The 16,354-nt window shown below is 32.6% G+C and overlaps 2 protein-coding genes across 4 annotated transcripts in view; both read right to left on the reverse strand.

Moving 5' to 3' along the window:
* Pura (Puratrophin-1-like) overlaps nucleotides 1–6,060 on the reverse strand; it is a 106,894-nt gene extending 100,834 nt beyond the window's left edge. For all 3 annotated transcript variants that reach the window (XM_065506459.1, XM_065506460.1, XM_065506458.1), the window contains exons 1-2: nucleotides 5,944–6,060; nucleotides 543–1,487 (exon numbers count right to left, since the gene is read on the reverse strand). In XM_065506459.1, coding sequence (XP_065362531.1) covers nucleotides 543–1,254 — 712 coding nt within the window. In that variant the 5' untranslated portion in view covers nucleotides 1,255–1,487; nucleotides 5,944–6,060. The remainder of the gene's footprint in view (nucleotides 1–542; nucleotides 1,488–5,943) is intronic.
* Nucleotides 1,332–16,354, reverse strand: part of LOC135955470 (uncharacterized) — a 118,822-nt gene continuing 103,799 nt past the window's right edge. Inside the window, exons 4-6 of the mRNA XM_065505820.1 lie at nucleotides 5,944–6,064; nucleotides 1,449–1,487; nucleotides 1,332–1,384 (exon numbers count right to left, since the gene is read on the reverse strand). Of these exons, the coding sequence (XP_065361892.1) occupies nucleotides 1,332–1,384; nucleotides 1,449–1,487; nucleotides 5,944–6,064 (213 nt within the window). The remainder of the gene's footprint in view (nucleotides 1,385–1,448; nucleotides 1,488–5,943; nucleotides 6,065–16,354) is intronic.

Genomic DNA, 16,354 nt, shown 5'->3' on the forward strand with positions numbered 1-16,354 from the left:
GAACAGAGCTTATGTCTAATATTGTGAAAAAAAACCTGGCTAAGATATTTTCAACTGCAAATAACTTCCAAAATATAGGTCTAATCAAAGACTTTAAGAATATATTAAAATATTTACATTTCTGAAGGCCGCTCAGGGCCTCTCCTTAGGGGTCTGTCTTCAAAACTTAAACTCTAGTACTCATCTGCTATCGCTATATGAGATTTCATATCAATCCAATCAGGCAGTTCGAAATGGCAGATTTTTTAAAAAAAATCCTTGGATTTTAATAAACACAAATTTTTGAATATATTTAACTAGAACTTTACAATAATTTGTTACACTAACTTGCTGAACATTTCAGTCTCTTAGAATTTAGTAAACGTCCGTTTGATAAATGAAGTATTTGAAATGTAGTAGCAACTAAATAATTGCATATAAAATAAATTAAAAGCGGCTATACATTTTAACTACACCATTTCCATTTTACTATTACGATTATAAATATATCACATCATTTATCATATGTGGAGGGCAGGAGAAGGAAGCATTTAAATACTTACCGTCAGTTAATGAATTGCGTTTATCTTCGGTATTCTCTTCATCACTGTCAATGTGGGGAAATGAATTACCCAAACAAAATCTTGGCAAGGCAGGTGAATTCAGTTCATTGGTTTTGGTTTCAGTTTGTGGTATTGTTGCTGTAGTTGTAGTTGTTATTGCTGTTGTAATTATTTTATGGCTATTATTGTTATTATTATTGTTGTTGCTGGTGCTTTTGATGTTGCTGATGTTGCTGATGTTATTGTTAATGTTTCTGGTATTGTTGGTGTTTAGTAGAAGATGACTTTTGGCATAAGAATCGCTATCACTTGAAGCGGTACTCAAACCACTGGCACTGCTATTACCCGACGACGTTGAATTCATACTATCCTGACGATTGGTCAAACGTCGCAGCATATATTTGTTGTTGTGTAATTTATTTTTGGTAATTAATTCACTGCGTCTTAAAGCACATTTCGGTGAATTTGGCAATTGGAGTCTACCATTAAGCGTCGTACCATAATGATTTTTCTCATCTTTTAATGACGACGATAGCAATGATGTTGATGATAATGATGATGGCGGAGCGGATGCCGTTGTGTTGACAGATGAATTATTATCACCGCCATTAAATGGTATTTGTGGCAGCTGATTGAGCGATAAACGCTCAAGACTATTCTCCACGCCTATCAGTAGGTTCTGTAGGAGTTGTGGCAAATCGTCACTTAACATTTCGAGTGCTAATGTGCTCAGGTACAATGTGTGATCTTGGTAATCAAGTTGACAACTTTTCAAAGTTGACCCTGATTCTAAAGTTGCTGCAGTTGTTGTTGTTGCTGCTGCTGCAGCTTTTGTGGCTGTTCTTGTTATAGCAGTAGTTGCTGTTGTTGTTAATGTATCGATTAAAGGGTGCTCTGTTGGCGTACGCCAAACGGCACACAATTGAGGTTCTTTATTCGTTTCAACTGGAAAAAAAATTAAAATTAAAAGAAAAATTAAAATATAATGGTTTATTTTTGGATTTTTTTCTTTATAGCAAATTCACGATGTGGTCGTTGGTTTGGTTTTACGGCATACAGTGGCCATGATTAAAAAAAATGGTAAAAATATAAAAATTTTCAATATAATATTTTTAAAACTTCACTCCATCTTCATACCCTTCCATGATCTAGATACTTGGAGTGAAGTTAAAGTGAACTTTATGCCATAGTTTGATGTCTGAAAACGATTAAGAAACTACTGAATAATTTCATAAGGAAACCTAATTAGATTTAGACGAATGAAAAAATAATTAAAACTATTCAGACTTTCAAAAAATAGCAAAATATCTGAAGGTTCATCGTCATACTGTTTAAAAAGCCATTAAACAGTATAAAAAAGACTTGAACACTGAAAGAAAACATGGACTTAACAGATATTGGTAAGACAAAAGAAGTCGAACAACTCTTTCGAAAAGCACCGAACACTTCTATCAGAAATGCAGCTCGTAAAGTTAAATGCAGAGCCAAAGCTAATGCTGGGTTGAAGTTGAATAATGTTCCTGAACGCAATGTGTTAAAGAACGTAGAAGCCAAAGAACGAGCAAACAAGTTGAGGTAAAATTTTATAAAAGAACTACACCTGTTATGTGATAGATGATGAAACTGGCAGACTTTTCAAAACATTCGGGACAAGATATTTATGTGGCTTATGATCGAGGACAAAAAAAACAAACAAAATTCCCCAAGAAGTTTCTTGTGTGGCAAGCCATTTACATTTGTGGCATAAACACAGAAGAGTGTCTACAAAAACGGCTTTTACTTTTCTTAAAACAGAACAGAACGCCTTCTTATTTCTGGCCTGATTCGGCATCATGTCAGTTTGGAAAAAATGCTCTTGAGTGGTATTCAAACAATAAAGTCAATTTTGTACCACGGGAGGTAAATCCACCCAACTGTCCAGAACTTCGGCCTGTGGAAAGTTATTGGACTTTTGTAAAAAAAATAATGACGAATTTTAAGCGAAATTGGACCACCTCATCCAAAAAGGTAACGGAAACAACTATAAAATCTTTAATTGCAGGTTTTTCGGAAAAAGTGGATAAATGTATAAATACCGAGTAAATAATATGTCAATGTTTGATGAATTTCTACAATATTTGAATAACTTTACGAATTTTTTTGAGAATTTTTATATTGAACAGTTTTATTTAATTTTTTTTTCTGACTCACCCTTTAGTTTCTATAAAAGTTTGTAGATTTACTTAAGAATCTCAGAAAAGTTTTACAGAACTGGCTCTAGAAGTGGTTAAGATGTCACGAATTGTATGAATTTTATCAAAGAATCAGAAGTGATTCTCCGAGTCGTTCCAAAAACCACTCATTTTGGAACAAGTTCATAAAATTGACCGGGTGTTAAAAGAAGTTCCGCATAATATAGGGAACTGAATGCTGAAGATGTTATCATATGGAGTTATTTAATAGAACTTATGTGGATTATACTAACGACAACACGGTGGTCCATATATACAGAAGCTATAACTACGACGACGACTTAGTAATGTCAGTAACTGGGTGAAAACTAATATAACCAACAATAATTGAGGGAATAGGAGGTTGACATTAATTCGAACTCAACTATTCGTGCACAATTTATGCAATGTAAACTTCTAAGGCTCATCGTCCCGAATTTATTGAGGTAACATAATTTGAGGATTATGTACATTTGACACGACCATCACTTCTAATAATCATACGTCCAACACTACCCATAAAACTATTGGGGAAATATATGCCTACCAACGTCTGTTTGGTAAAAGGTGGAGGTTAAAACCAGGGATGATCTACTGGTCTGCTAAGAGAGGCACTCTCCAGCGGGGTGTCCTATCTCCACTTCTGTGGAACCTGGCCTTAATCTGTCTGCTTAGAAAATTAGACTCCCAAAATTATAAGACTGTCACCTACGCGGATGATGTAGCGGTGGCAGTTTCAGGGATTCATCTGGGCACGATATCGCAAAGACTGGAGACAGCACTCGAAATATTAAATTGATGGAGTATCGTTACTGGCTTGAGTGTAAATTCCCGCAAAACTGAAACTGCAAAGTACCTATGCAGGAAATCTAAGGCAAGGCATCTAAGGCAAAAAGGCCATAGGCACTAGATGGGGTATTAGACCTTGGCATGTGAACTGGCTAGTTGATACGGTTATTAAACCTATGCTATTGGGTCTCTGTCTGATGGAAGGCAATGGATATAGCCTACTTTCGTATACTCTTTGAGATGGTAGTAAGAAGCATGGCTTCCTGATAACAGGGGCACTGCGTACTACCGCGACGAAGTCCCTCTTCACTCTACTCAACTGGATACCAGTAGATCTAATGGCATGAACGTTTTTTTTTAAACAAACACAAACTGCGAATCGTTTTGCTTGTCTGCAGATACACCCAGAGTCTCTGGCGGGAATCAATCCCGCAACCCTCTGATTGATAGTCCAGCACACCACCGTCTACACTATCGGGGCACCCCACTGGCACTGAATGGCTCAACGCTTGCAACGCATGGAATTATAGATCCTACGGACATGTTTGCATAATAGGAAGTATTCAAAATCTTCCTGATCCTCATGAGGAACTTCGGTTTCTCAATCCGATACAGTATGGAACCTGTTGATGGTTTCTACCTTGATACAATGAGGCTATCTATCTATACGGATGGGTCCAAAAAGGGGGATTGAATGGGCGGTGGTATATACATTCCTGAATTTGGGATAATAATGTAATTTAGACTCCCAAATGGATGCAGAATTCTTCAGGGCGAGATATCGGCCATTAGGAGAGCGGTCAATTGGCTCCGATATTACAGGGTATCGTATATATATTGACATTAAAGACGCAATCAAATCCCTGATATGTGTTAATACAACATTGAATATAGTCAACGAATGCCAGACATATTTAAATGAGATGACGAGACATTTGACAGTTGTACTCACTTGGGTACGTGTATACAGCGATAATGAAGGCAATTGTATTGCTGATAACATGGCGGGAATAGGAGCCTCGATATCGGAAGACGAAATAGACTTCCTTTGTGGAAATCCGTTGTCAACTTGCAAGCAACGGACAAATAATGAATATTACGAACTTGCCTAAACAAGGTGGGGTAATGAATCCACCTGTGCCATTAGGAGGATGATATGGCCTGCATTGGACTCACACGTCGCTTACAACAAATATGACTTAGCAATATGGTGGCGCTGATCACCGGGCATTGCACTTTCGGTTCCTATGCTGCAAGACTTGGGCTATCTTATCACGACTTCTGCAGAAGTTGTCGGAATGAGGAGGAGGAAGAGACCATCCTACACATATTTTGTAACTTTCCGGCACTGGGTGATCTACGTGCCATACTTTTAGCTGAGCAATCCTTTGGTAACCTCTACTTGTTATCTGGGAAGGAACTAAGGTGAATAGACGCCTTTATTAGGGAAAGCAGGTAGTTGATAAGACCGAACATGCAAATTGCACCTCATAGTGATCCAGAAACTGTCCCATGATGGTCTGGGTTAGTTGAATTCCTTGAATTCTTAACTTCTTCTCCTCTTACTCATCTAATTTCTACCTATACTTTTCTCTTGCAAACTTCGCTATGATTCAATCTATAGATTTCCCTTTCCCTTTTCAGGGATTCAGGCACCACAAAGTGAACGATCATTGGACCCAAGCGTGCTGTACGAGATGAAGGTTTTGGACGGCTGCCTGATTACCTAACCCAACTAAGCTTAATAATTTCAAACGCTGTGTTTATTTTTCGTCTGTGTTTATATTACCGAGGTCTTGAGTACCAGCCCTTCTTATATTCTGGGTGTTATCCAGTATAAGCACCCTTACATATTATTATGAAAAAGGATTGTAGGTTCCAGACTATCAGGTACACCTGTAGGTAATTCTCAAGATTTTTGAGAACGATCATAGTATTACAGCACAGTAACATATAAAATCGACGATATGTTATTGTGTACGAATTCAAAAGTTCTAATACCTGGAAGGGAATAGTTGTTGGGCTTATATTGGGCTATTAATAAATTAGAAGGAGGCTGTGAAATGTTGGAGAATGTGTTTGAAGGACTTGAGGAATTTTGCGATGTCGGATAGCCAAGCTATCAGGTTAGTTCGGGAGTCATGGTGGATTGCTTTACATCTCTGAACGAACTAGGATTTCATAAGCCTAATGTCGTTTTCAAAAACGATTCCGACAATGATCGGATTCTATGACAACTCCGATTACATTTTTCTGGGGAAATAATACACGTAGCTATCAATCGGAAATGTGATCTCATATACCTCATGTACATATGTATTTTTACCAATTTTCTTCACCTTAAACCACTGTGCGGCAGTTTTTTAGCTGTTGATGTTGTTTTTTTTTTTGCAGTTTCTTACCTGTTTTAACGCATAAATATATTTCTGCAGATTTAACTTGATCGTCATCAAGGCCCCCCAAATGAAGTATAACTTCGCCAATAGGTGTTACTAGAGGCCATCCTTGACACCAAATTAAAGCCTACAAATAAACAAAAAAACAAAATAATTTAGTTGATAAATATTTTATTATTATGCTGTGTATAAAAAAAAATATTGCGAAATATGTAATAGAATGCAAGTTTCAGTTTTTAAGACACATCATATGTATATGTACGAGTTTAATAAAAAACTACATTCAAAAACATTTGTATGACATCAATATGAATCTGCAGGTGGCATTTAGAAGATTTTGAATTTAATGTTTTTAATAGATTTCAAAGTATTTTAACGTTCACAAATATTTTATATACATACATTTTCCATTTGTTTACAGAGGCCACCCAAACATAATTTATTTGTTGTTTTCAACAACAAATTTATTCAAATGGAAAATTTGTTTACCTTTTTGGAAATTACTATATTTTTATTTGGTAAAAGAAAAGACCCCACCTTGTCCCCACATGTTTATGCTTGATTGGTCATTTATTGTGCCAAATTTTAAACGCTTTTTCAGCTTTCCACTCACTGGATAGTTTTATTGTCAGCATTGTTTTCACAGATTTTGTTCTTTGTCATTGCCATTAAAAAACGGTGTCGTTTTTATATCACATTTTAATGGTCATGATATCATTTATCGATATTCATCTAGCCTTAACCCGTTAGGGCGCCATGTTTGCTGGCAACAAATTAATGTTAATTTAATGATACTTAGATAAAACAAATTGAGAATTAAATTTTAATTATTGTAACTGAGAAAACTTGATTTATCAGTGATAATTAAATATGTTTATGAAAATTGTATGTATTTGGCTTAGGAATGTTGCACGATAATCAACATGCTGTGAGTTATGTTAGAAAAATGGCATTAAAAGTAGTCGTATGTGGGGTCTGTTCGGGTCAAAATTGGTGATTTTGACACAGAAGACAAAGATCCCCAGTCAAAATATTTGAAGACCAGGAATTGTAGGCATTACTAGAAAATTGTTGTCAAACCCAAAAAAATCATTCGGAGCTACTCAAGCAGCAATTTCAAAATGATTACGATCAGCTGGATTCTTCCAAAAGCAGGGAAATACGGTGCATGTGCCATACGAATTCAAGCCGATAGATGACGATTTTGCATGTGCGAAATGTTGCTTAAACGATATAAATCATTACTTTCGATGAAAAATGGATCAATTATGATAGCAAGAAGCGTAATAGATAGTATGTGAAGTCCGGCCAACCAGTGCTCCCTATTAGGTGGGGCCAAAAGAGTCTTATCTATTATGAGCTGCTGAAACTTAACCAAACCATCACCTGTACCGAATGTTTGAATGCCTTATAGTCCAGATCTTTCCCAAGGGGAAAAAATTAATTTTTTTCAGTTTTTGTAAAAATTTTGCCATTAAAAAATTACTTTTGTAATTCATTTTAAAAGAATCGAAATGTGTACGTAATTGTCGTTCTAATGAGACATAAAAAACAGAAATCGGTTAAAAAATTTTAAAGTTATTAAAAATTTGCCAGGCCATTAACGTGTCTCAGGCCACTAGAACAAGAAATGTTGGAACAAAATTAACATATTTTGAGAAATATTAAAATAAAAGCTCATTTTTACTTAAAATATGTCCATATTTACTTGTATATGAGTTTTTGTCTTCGTAGGATACCGTTAACCTATTCTTAGGTATGAACAAAAAAAATTAATTTTTTTAACGGCAGTTTCAAAACTCCATTTTCAAATTTTTAAAAATTTTGTTAAACAAATTTCAGAATTTTTTGATCATCTCATTGGGATTTATTAAGAGTATAATAGGGAATTAAATCGTGAAAAAATTATGAAAATATCTCTTATAGTTTTTCCGTACCTGCGATTTAAATTTTGAAATTTTCGAGAAAAACCAATTATTTGGCAATTTTTAGGCCAATGAGCTCTATTTTCTTACTCTTATGAATTTTAAGCAAAACTTAATTAGAATATTATAGTCCAGATAATTCTAAATATACTCTGAAACTTTTGCTAAAATCAAAAAACGTTAACCCTTAAATCGTGAAGGTCAAAGGTCAAATTTTTCAATATTTGGAATTTCTCTTGGAAAGATTTTGAAATGTTCGAAATGTTGTATATTTTTGGGCCGATTTTGATGAAATTTAACAAAAATATAACACAAAGACTAGTATTTACAAAAGCAGCAGAAAAATTAAAATTAACCCTATATAGCACTTGGTGTTAAAATGACCCCAAACTTCTAAAACCATAAAAAATTATGATTTTAAAAGTTTGGTGTCATTTTAACCCCAAGTGCCATTAAGCGTTAATTTCCATTCTTGTGCTGTTATTATAAACCCTAGAGTTTATGTTATATTTTTGTTAAATTTCATCAAAATCGGCCCAACAACATTTCGATCATTTCGAAATCTTTCCAAGAGAAATTCCAAATATTGAAAAATTTTACCATTGACCTTCACGATTTAAGGGTTAACGTCTTCCGATTTTAGTAGAAGTTTCAGAGTATATTTTGAATTATCTGGACTATAATATTCTGAATAGGTTTTACTTAAAATTCATAAGAGTAAGGAAATAGAGCTCATTGGCCTAAAAATTGCCAAATAATTGGTTTTTCTCGAAAATTTCAAAATTTAAATCGCAGGTACGGAAAAACTATAAGAGATATTTTCATAATTTTTTCACATTTTTATTCCCTATTATACTCTTAATAAATCCCAATGAGATGATCAAAAAATTCTGAAATTTGTTTAACAAAATTTTTAAAAATTTGAAAATGGAGTTTTGAAACTGCCGTTAAAAAAATTAAATTTTTTTGTTCATACCTAAGAATAGGTTAACGGTATCCTACGAAGACAAAAACTCATATAGAAGTAAATATGGACATATTTTAAGTAAAAATGAGCTTTTATTTTAATATTTCTCAAAATATGTTAATTTTGTTCCTACATTTCATGTTCTAGTGGCCTGAGACACGTTAATGGCCTGGCGAATTTTTAATAACTTTAACATTTTTTGACCGATTTCTGTTTTTTATGTCTCATTAGAACGACAATTACGTACACATTTCGATTCTTTTAAATTAAATTACAAAAGTAATTTTTTAATGGCAAAATTTTTACAAAAACTGAAAAAAATGCATTTTTTCCCCTTGTAAATGCATCTCAAAACTTCAGAGGGCTTGCGGCACGTCTTAACCCCAACCGATTTACCTAAAATTTTTTCAGGATGATTTTTTTTGCTAATGTTCACCAAACTGGAGGGTGAGAATGGCCAAAATCCAACTTTCGTTTATTAAGGGCCACCCTAGTGGGCACGTGTTTAACCCTAGCTCTGACAAAAATATTTTTCTACAAATCCTGCCATTATTTACATTTGTAAGTACGTTTAATTTATTTTATAATCATATTGTTGGGGATATTCTATGAACCATTAGGTATACTGGTGTAGGCTTCAAATCAGACCAAAAATATATAGGTTGTAGCTATTTTACAATTCAGATATTTACATAGTGCCAGAGCTAGGGTTAAATTCTGAAGATTTCAACCAATTTAAGAAAAATCTGACTGTTTGGCTTTCACAAAAAATGCTTTGTTTAAGAAATATTTTTTCCAAAAATACTGATTTTCTCTATTAAAATGAAGGGTGTATAATATTCGATATAGCAAAATTTAGAACACTGACTGGTTTTTATACCCTACACCACCATAGTGGGGACCTAATTTCATGGTGATCGGCCCAGAACTGATCATAGCTCTCATATAAGGCCCACTTCCGAAAATCAGTCACGAATATAAATTATTTATATTTTAAAAGAAAAATGTTTTTGCACATTTACTTATTGTAGGGTATTCTATGGTCGAGCTTGACCGATCATACTTTATTACTTGTTTTTTAAATAAATACCATTCTCAACAAAAAATAAAATTGATTAGCTGAACTGCATAAACATAAGAACATTAAACTTTGAACTTAAGTTTCAATATCATTATGAATAATAATGAAATATAAAGTGTTATGACATTCAGAAATATGAATTACAAATCATTGAATTATCAAATTACTGTTTGCAACTTTGTAATTTATTTCATTGACACCAAATCCTATGACACAATCATTTACATAAATAAAGTTTTGAAAATTGATTATTTTTTTTTTCGTTTAAAGAAAATTGTAATAAGTTGCAAACTGCAAAAAATATAAGAAATTAACAAAACCTTCAACACAAGTTTAAAAAGTAATGTTTTTTGTTTTTTAAAAAAATACAACAAATGAATAAATAAATAAAAAATAACTGTAAATCAATAGTATTTAAAATTTTGACAGATTTGGGACATACAAACACTAACGAGAATGTGAATGAACATGTAATGGAAAATAAACCGAAACTTACATGCTCGTTTATTTAAGAATATTTGACAGGCTGAACTGGAAAAAAACACAACGTTTAAAAACAAATGTTTATTTGTTCTGTTTTAAAAATACAACAAAATAGAATGGTTTTAAATAAGGTTACTTTATACATATTTTGTTTTTGTTCTGGTAATATATAGGGCTGCCCCTATGATAAAAATTAAAAGTTTCTTGAACTAATAAAAATGTTGAATAAATCGGATTTTGATGAATAAAGAACAGTACCCAGCTGTTAAGCAAGTAGTCAATGTAGACAGTAACTATCACTAATTGTATGATCACTTTCCTGACTGCAATATATATTTTTTTGGTCATTTGACACTTATGTGCTATATGTATTGCAAATAGAAGTCAATTGGTTACTTTATATGTCTTAGGTAATCTAGCACGAAGTCAATAGTTACTAAAGTGTCTCTAAGTAATCTAGAGTGTAGTTGCTTTAAACGTGTTTTATAAAAATTAAGTTGATATAATTCTCATACAGTTAATTTTCTTTTTGCTTAAGTATACTGACATCCCATGTAACCAGAGTGAACTCAACTGTCACTTTAGTGTCTCTAAGTAACCTAGAGTGTAGTCACTTTAATCGTTTATTGTTCTGCACTTTAGAAAGGAGTTATTTTATCCATAAAAAGTAATCTATTGGAGAGTTGTCGGAGGAAGGTTAGTCTGTTTATGATATGTCTCTTTAAGTGACTATTTGAGGTCAATTAGCTGATCAAGTAAAATGTTAGGTAACTAGTAAGGTAACTGAAGCTATGTAACCGCTATGTGAATCCAATGAGTTGACTACTTTGCACCAGCTAAAGGGTCATTCTTAGCACATGCACGTGTTAAAATAACTATTCACGTAGCTAGTTATGTAACTAGATGTTACTCTAAATGATAGGTAAAATCACTAGTTCGGTACAGTCTCCTAGAACTTCTTCTAAATAGTTATATTAACTGTTCTCTTAAAATAATTTAAGAAACATTTTCTTTGGAAAGATGTTGGCATCCCTGCAACAATTTTAACTTAAAGCAATTAATAAAATATTTCATAAAACAAAAATTAACGACTACGTTAACAAATTGAAAATGACTACATGAAAAATTACTTTAAATGAAAAATCTGTGTTTCGTTACAAACAAAAAATATATACACATTTGGATATAATGTGAATGTGTACGTGTTGTTTGAAGTCTGTATCAACAATTAATTCACATTTCAAAAATCTTTGACACTTACAGAAACACAAATACAGATATACATCATTGTTGCATATAGTATATTCGTATAGAATGCATATTTAAATATAGTATATTTTAAACGATATGTGAGAAAATATATACTTGCCTATGCTATTGTATGGTAATTTTGTTCCGAAAGAACTAGAATTTTGTTTTTCTTGGTACTTTTAAAAATAAATAAATACGATCCCTTAAGGGGTAAATTTTCGGTACTTTTTTCATAAAATATATTTTTCTATAAATTAACATAGGCACTACATTGACATCATACTACGATACTATAATTTATAAAGAAAAAGAACCAAAGATGTGTCAAAACGGGAAAATATTGGGTGTATTACTTAAAAATGAGATATTTTTAGAAATTGTTAGTTTTTATTTTGAAACATCTGTACAATATAAATTTATTAAAAATATTGACAATTGTTAGCTATGACCTTTTCCCATCTTTTTGGCAACATATGTTTTCTGTGCTAAAAAATCAAGCCAATATCGGATACTCTGCTTCAAATTGAAGCGTATCCCAGAGAAAGCGTTCTGCATCAATTGAAATTAACACATTTTGTCAGAACTTGAAAAGCGATCTAATGGAGGTTGTAGGCCTAGGTGACGACATACTAAAACCGTTTTTAAAGATTTTGAAACACCCTCAAAATTTTATGTTGTTTTGAAAAAACTATCTTAGGGCAGGTCGTACTACTTTAGTACCTCTAACTCATATACATTACCACAGATTTCGAAATTGCAAACAATTATGGATAGGCAAAGAATTGAGCTTTCATAAAATGTATGCATAAAGTGTATATTCCAAAATTGTGTAAGTTTTTATAAAAAGCTTTGCTTTACTTTTTATTTTTTTTCGTAATTTTCAATACAATAGTTATTTTAATTTTTTTCTATGAAAACCTATTTTGTTTTGCACAGCGTTTTAAAAACAATTCTATATAGACAAAAATAAGACATTGATTGTTAAAATCGGTATGTAGTTGCAAAAGTTATTGAACTTTTTTAAAAAAAGGTCGGAAAATTTTTTATTTATATGCGCACTGTGGTTTCAAATCAAAATCTAGGTGGACAAAATTATAAAAATCTGTATCTTCAGAATTTGGAAAAACGAAGTTTTTTCGGAAGCTGACAATCTGCTCTCCTCCAATACAAATGGGTTTTTCAATTGGACATTTCGTATTCTCGACAGAAGCGCCAGAATTTCAAAAAATTTTGAATCATATTTTCGTTAATTTTTTTTAATATTTTACTGCTTTACTAAATTACATATATCTCAATTGTGTTAGCATATAGAAATTCATACTTCAAAACATAGATAAACTTTGTTATAGGCTTTTATTAAGTGTATATCTTATATTTATGGGCCCCTCCATTTTCCTTTTATAGTCCTTTAAACTTGGGTCTCAAATATACTGATATTTTTTTTTCTAAGAATATTATATAGATTGCCGAAAAAAAAGACCGTCATCATTTAAAGAAACTTTTGGGGAATGTCTCTATTTTTAATTTTTAAAAAATTTCAATACAAAAAATTTTGTTTCAGAAACACATGAAAACGTTTTTATTTGAATTTGTTTTATTACCCCCTGTCTATACTTGACAAATATTTATCATAACAATAAATGACATTTGTTGTCAAGACAAAGTTGTCTTAGCAAAAGCACTAACAATTTTGTCATAACGAAGCAATAATACTAATAAATGGAGACTATACCTGATAATTTTTTATCTTGACAACCATTTTGAAGTTTATCATGATAAAAAATTGTCAAGTATAGACAGGGGGTTAACGATTTTTATAAACAGTGTTGGAAAAAATAATAGGGACGACCCTTACTTTCGCAAACAGATGCAAACAGTTTCTTTATATTAAGATTTTTTTTTGGGTCCCTGTAACTGTTCCTAAAATAACGGAATTTCATTATTTGTTTACTTTTTCTCTTTTGCGCTTTTATTTTATATTTATTTGCAAAAAAATCAGTGAAGTTGTATATTCTATTGGAAAAAATAATAGGGACGCACTACAAAAAATTACCATTAGTCAATAAAAATTATTATTTTTAACATAAACATATTAAAAATCCATAAAGCAAAGTTTATGTGATTAATTTAATCATATTGGTTTCGTGTTTATGATTTATGTCTCGGTAAATAAATTTGAAAATGGGTCGTGGTGTTCATTGTACTGAAACTGAAAAAAATTTTATTCTTAAATTAAATTCGGACGGGTTATCAATTAGAAAAATTGCACAGATAATGAAGTGTTCCAAAACTAAAGTTTTCAATGCCATTCATTCGAAAAAAAGTCATGAAACTAGAGGTAGAAAGCGTAAAACGTCAGCGCGTTTTGACCAACGTTTAGTTCGACTTTCCAAAAATAACCCCTTTGTGTCATCAAGTAGCCTTAAAAATGATTTGTGTGCTTCAGTGACAAGTCGAACAATAAGAAATAGGCTGCAGGAAGTCGGATTAATGGGACGCAGTCCGAGAAAAGTACCACTGTTGAGCAAGAAAAACATACAAAAAAGGTTGGAATTTGCCAGGCGACACTGTGCCGTAAAAACTGGAACAACGTGCAATGGTCAGACGAAACAAAAGTCAATTTATTTGGATCTGACGGAAAATCATTTGTATGTCGTCCTGCAAATGCTGAATTTGATCCTAAATATACTAAAAAAAAACCGTCAAACACGGTGATGGTTCTATAATGCTATGGGGATGTTTTTCGGCCTCTGGTGTTGGTCCAATAGTTTGGATTCAGGGAAAAATTAATGCTGCTGACTATATAGACATTCTCCAGAATAAAATGCTTCCATTTGCTGAGGATGAAATGCCACTAAAATGGGAATTCATGCAGGATAATGATCCCAAGCATTCCGCTAGAAGCGTCAAAACGTGGTTTCAGCACAATGAACCAATTCTATATAAGAGCGCCAAATAATTTTGTCCACCTAGATTTTGATTTGGAACCACAGTGATGCGGTGGGGGAGAAAATACTTAAAGAGGTGTTTATGAAAATTTGAATAAATTTTACAATTTTCATCCGATTTAAATAACTAGAACCATATTTTGTTAAGAACTAATTTTTCTTTATACCAATGTATTTTATTTTTATAAGCTATCATATCATAATAAGCAATGAAAAGCGACTAAAATGAAAAAAGTTGATAAATTTTGTTTTTCTTTTAGATATTCTTAACAAAAACAATACTTATAACTTACAAATGTATCAAAAACTTCCCGCCATTTTAAAGTGTAATTAGTTTTCTTTCCAAGCCAATTAAAAAATTTAAAGTCGGACAAAAACTGACTAAGCTATATGTCCATAAGTCGACGAACATCACTGAAAACTTTTTTTTTTAAATAACTTCTTAATTTTAGGGTGTTTCTGAAATTCTTAGACTCAATTTTTAATGTACTAAACAAGACCTATAACCCATGCTAGGTCGTTTTTTAAGTTTTTTATTCATCGTAGCACCGTGTTATTAGTCAGACGGGCACTGTCTGGACTATAAAGCGGGTGTGGCAAAATTTTCCAACCACTTCATTCTAAATACTTTTAAGAGGTATTCCAAAATGTGGCCGAGCGTTCTCATGATGTAATATTATGGTTTTTTTGTATGGTAGCATATTCTGGGCGTTTTTTGGTCAATGCTCGCTTCAAACGAATCACTTGCGTTCGGTACAGGTTCCCTGTGATGGTCTGGTCAGATTTCAGCATCTGATAACAGATAGGACCCTTTTGCTCCCACCAAGTGCAAATAATTACTTTAGCGCCAGGGATAATCTCTTTCGCTTCGGATTATTTTAATGCAACCATTTTTCATCGCAAGTAATGATTCGATGCAAAAATAATTTTCTTTTATAGCGTTCAAGCATCATTTCGGACATGCAAAATCGTCTTTCAAGGTCTATCGGCTTCAATTCGTATTTGGATGAATCCTGCTTCTCGCAAACATTTTGAAATTGATGCGTGGATCAATCCTTTTGCAAGCTCTTGTTAAGTTTTACAACAATCTTCGTGGAGAATTGCCTCCAATACTTGGTCTTCAAATTTTTATGGCTTTCCGGGGCAATATTTGTCTTGCGTGTCAAAATCACCACTTCTGAACCGCAAAAACCATCTCTCACATCAATGGAAGCTTCGGTGTGCATCAGCGGCACTTTTTTTTTGCAAATTAAAGAAGTAAAGCAAATCTTCTCTTATATGACGATTCGTTTTTAAAAAAATCGTCATTTTCGAAGAAGATATGTACCCTTCTAAATGACACATAAATTATTAGAAACAAAAACTGCGTTCCAAAGATACCCCATCTATTGTAAATCCCGTATTTTTAAGTCATACACCCAATACATTTTTTCCGAAATTATTAAGCTAATTTTGATAAAATTGTAAACATTGGTTCCTCCACTGAAACAAAATAACTAACAGGTTTTTATTTGGAACTTGATTACGAAGGTGAAGATTGGTGTAAATCCGTGTAAACTGTTTGGTACCTTTTTAAACACACATTTTTTTCTTTAGACCAAGTAGTCAGATTTGAATAATTTTGGACATGTTTGCGTCCCAAAAAAATTAAGTATTTTGAAATTTCAAGGGTAAAACGGGAAATTAGTACTTTTCTCCTCTGTCCATGGTTTTTTTTAACATTTTAAATAATTTAAATTAATTTGTTCAGGTTCATAAAGGG

This window comes from Calliphora vicina, chromosome 3 (genome assembly GCF_958450345.1).
Source record: "Calliphora vicina chromosome 3, idCalVici1.1, whole genome shotgun sequence".
Lineage (NCBI taxonomy): Eukaryota > Metazoa > Arthropoda > Insecta > Diptera > Calliphoridae > Calliphora > Calliphora vicina.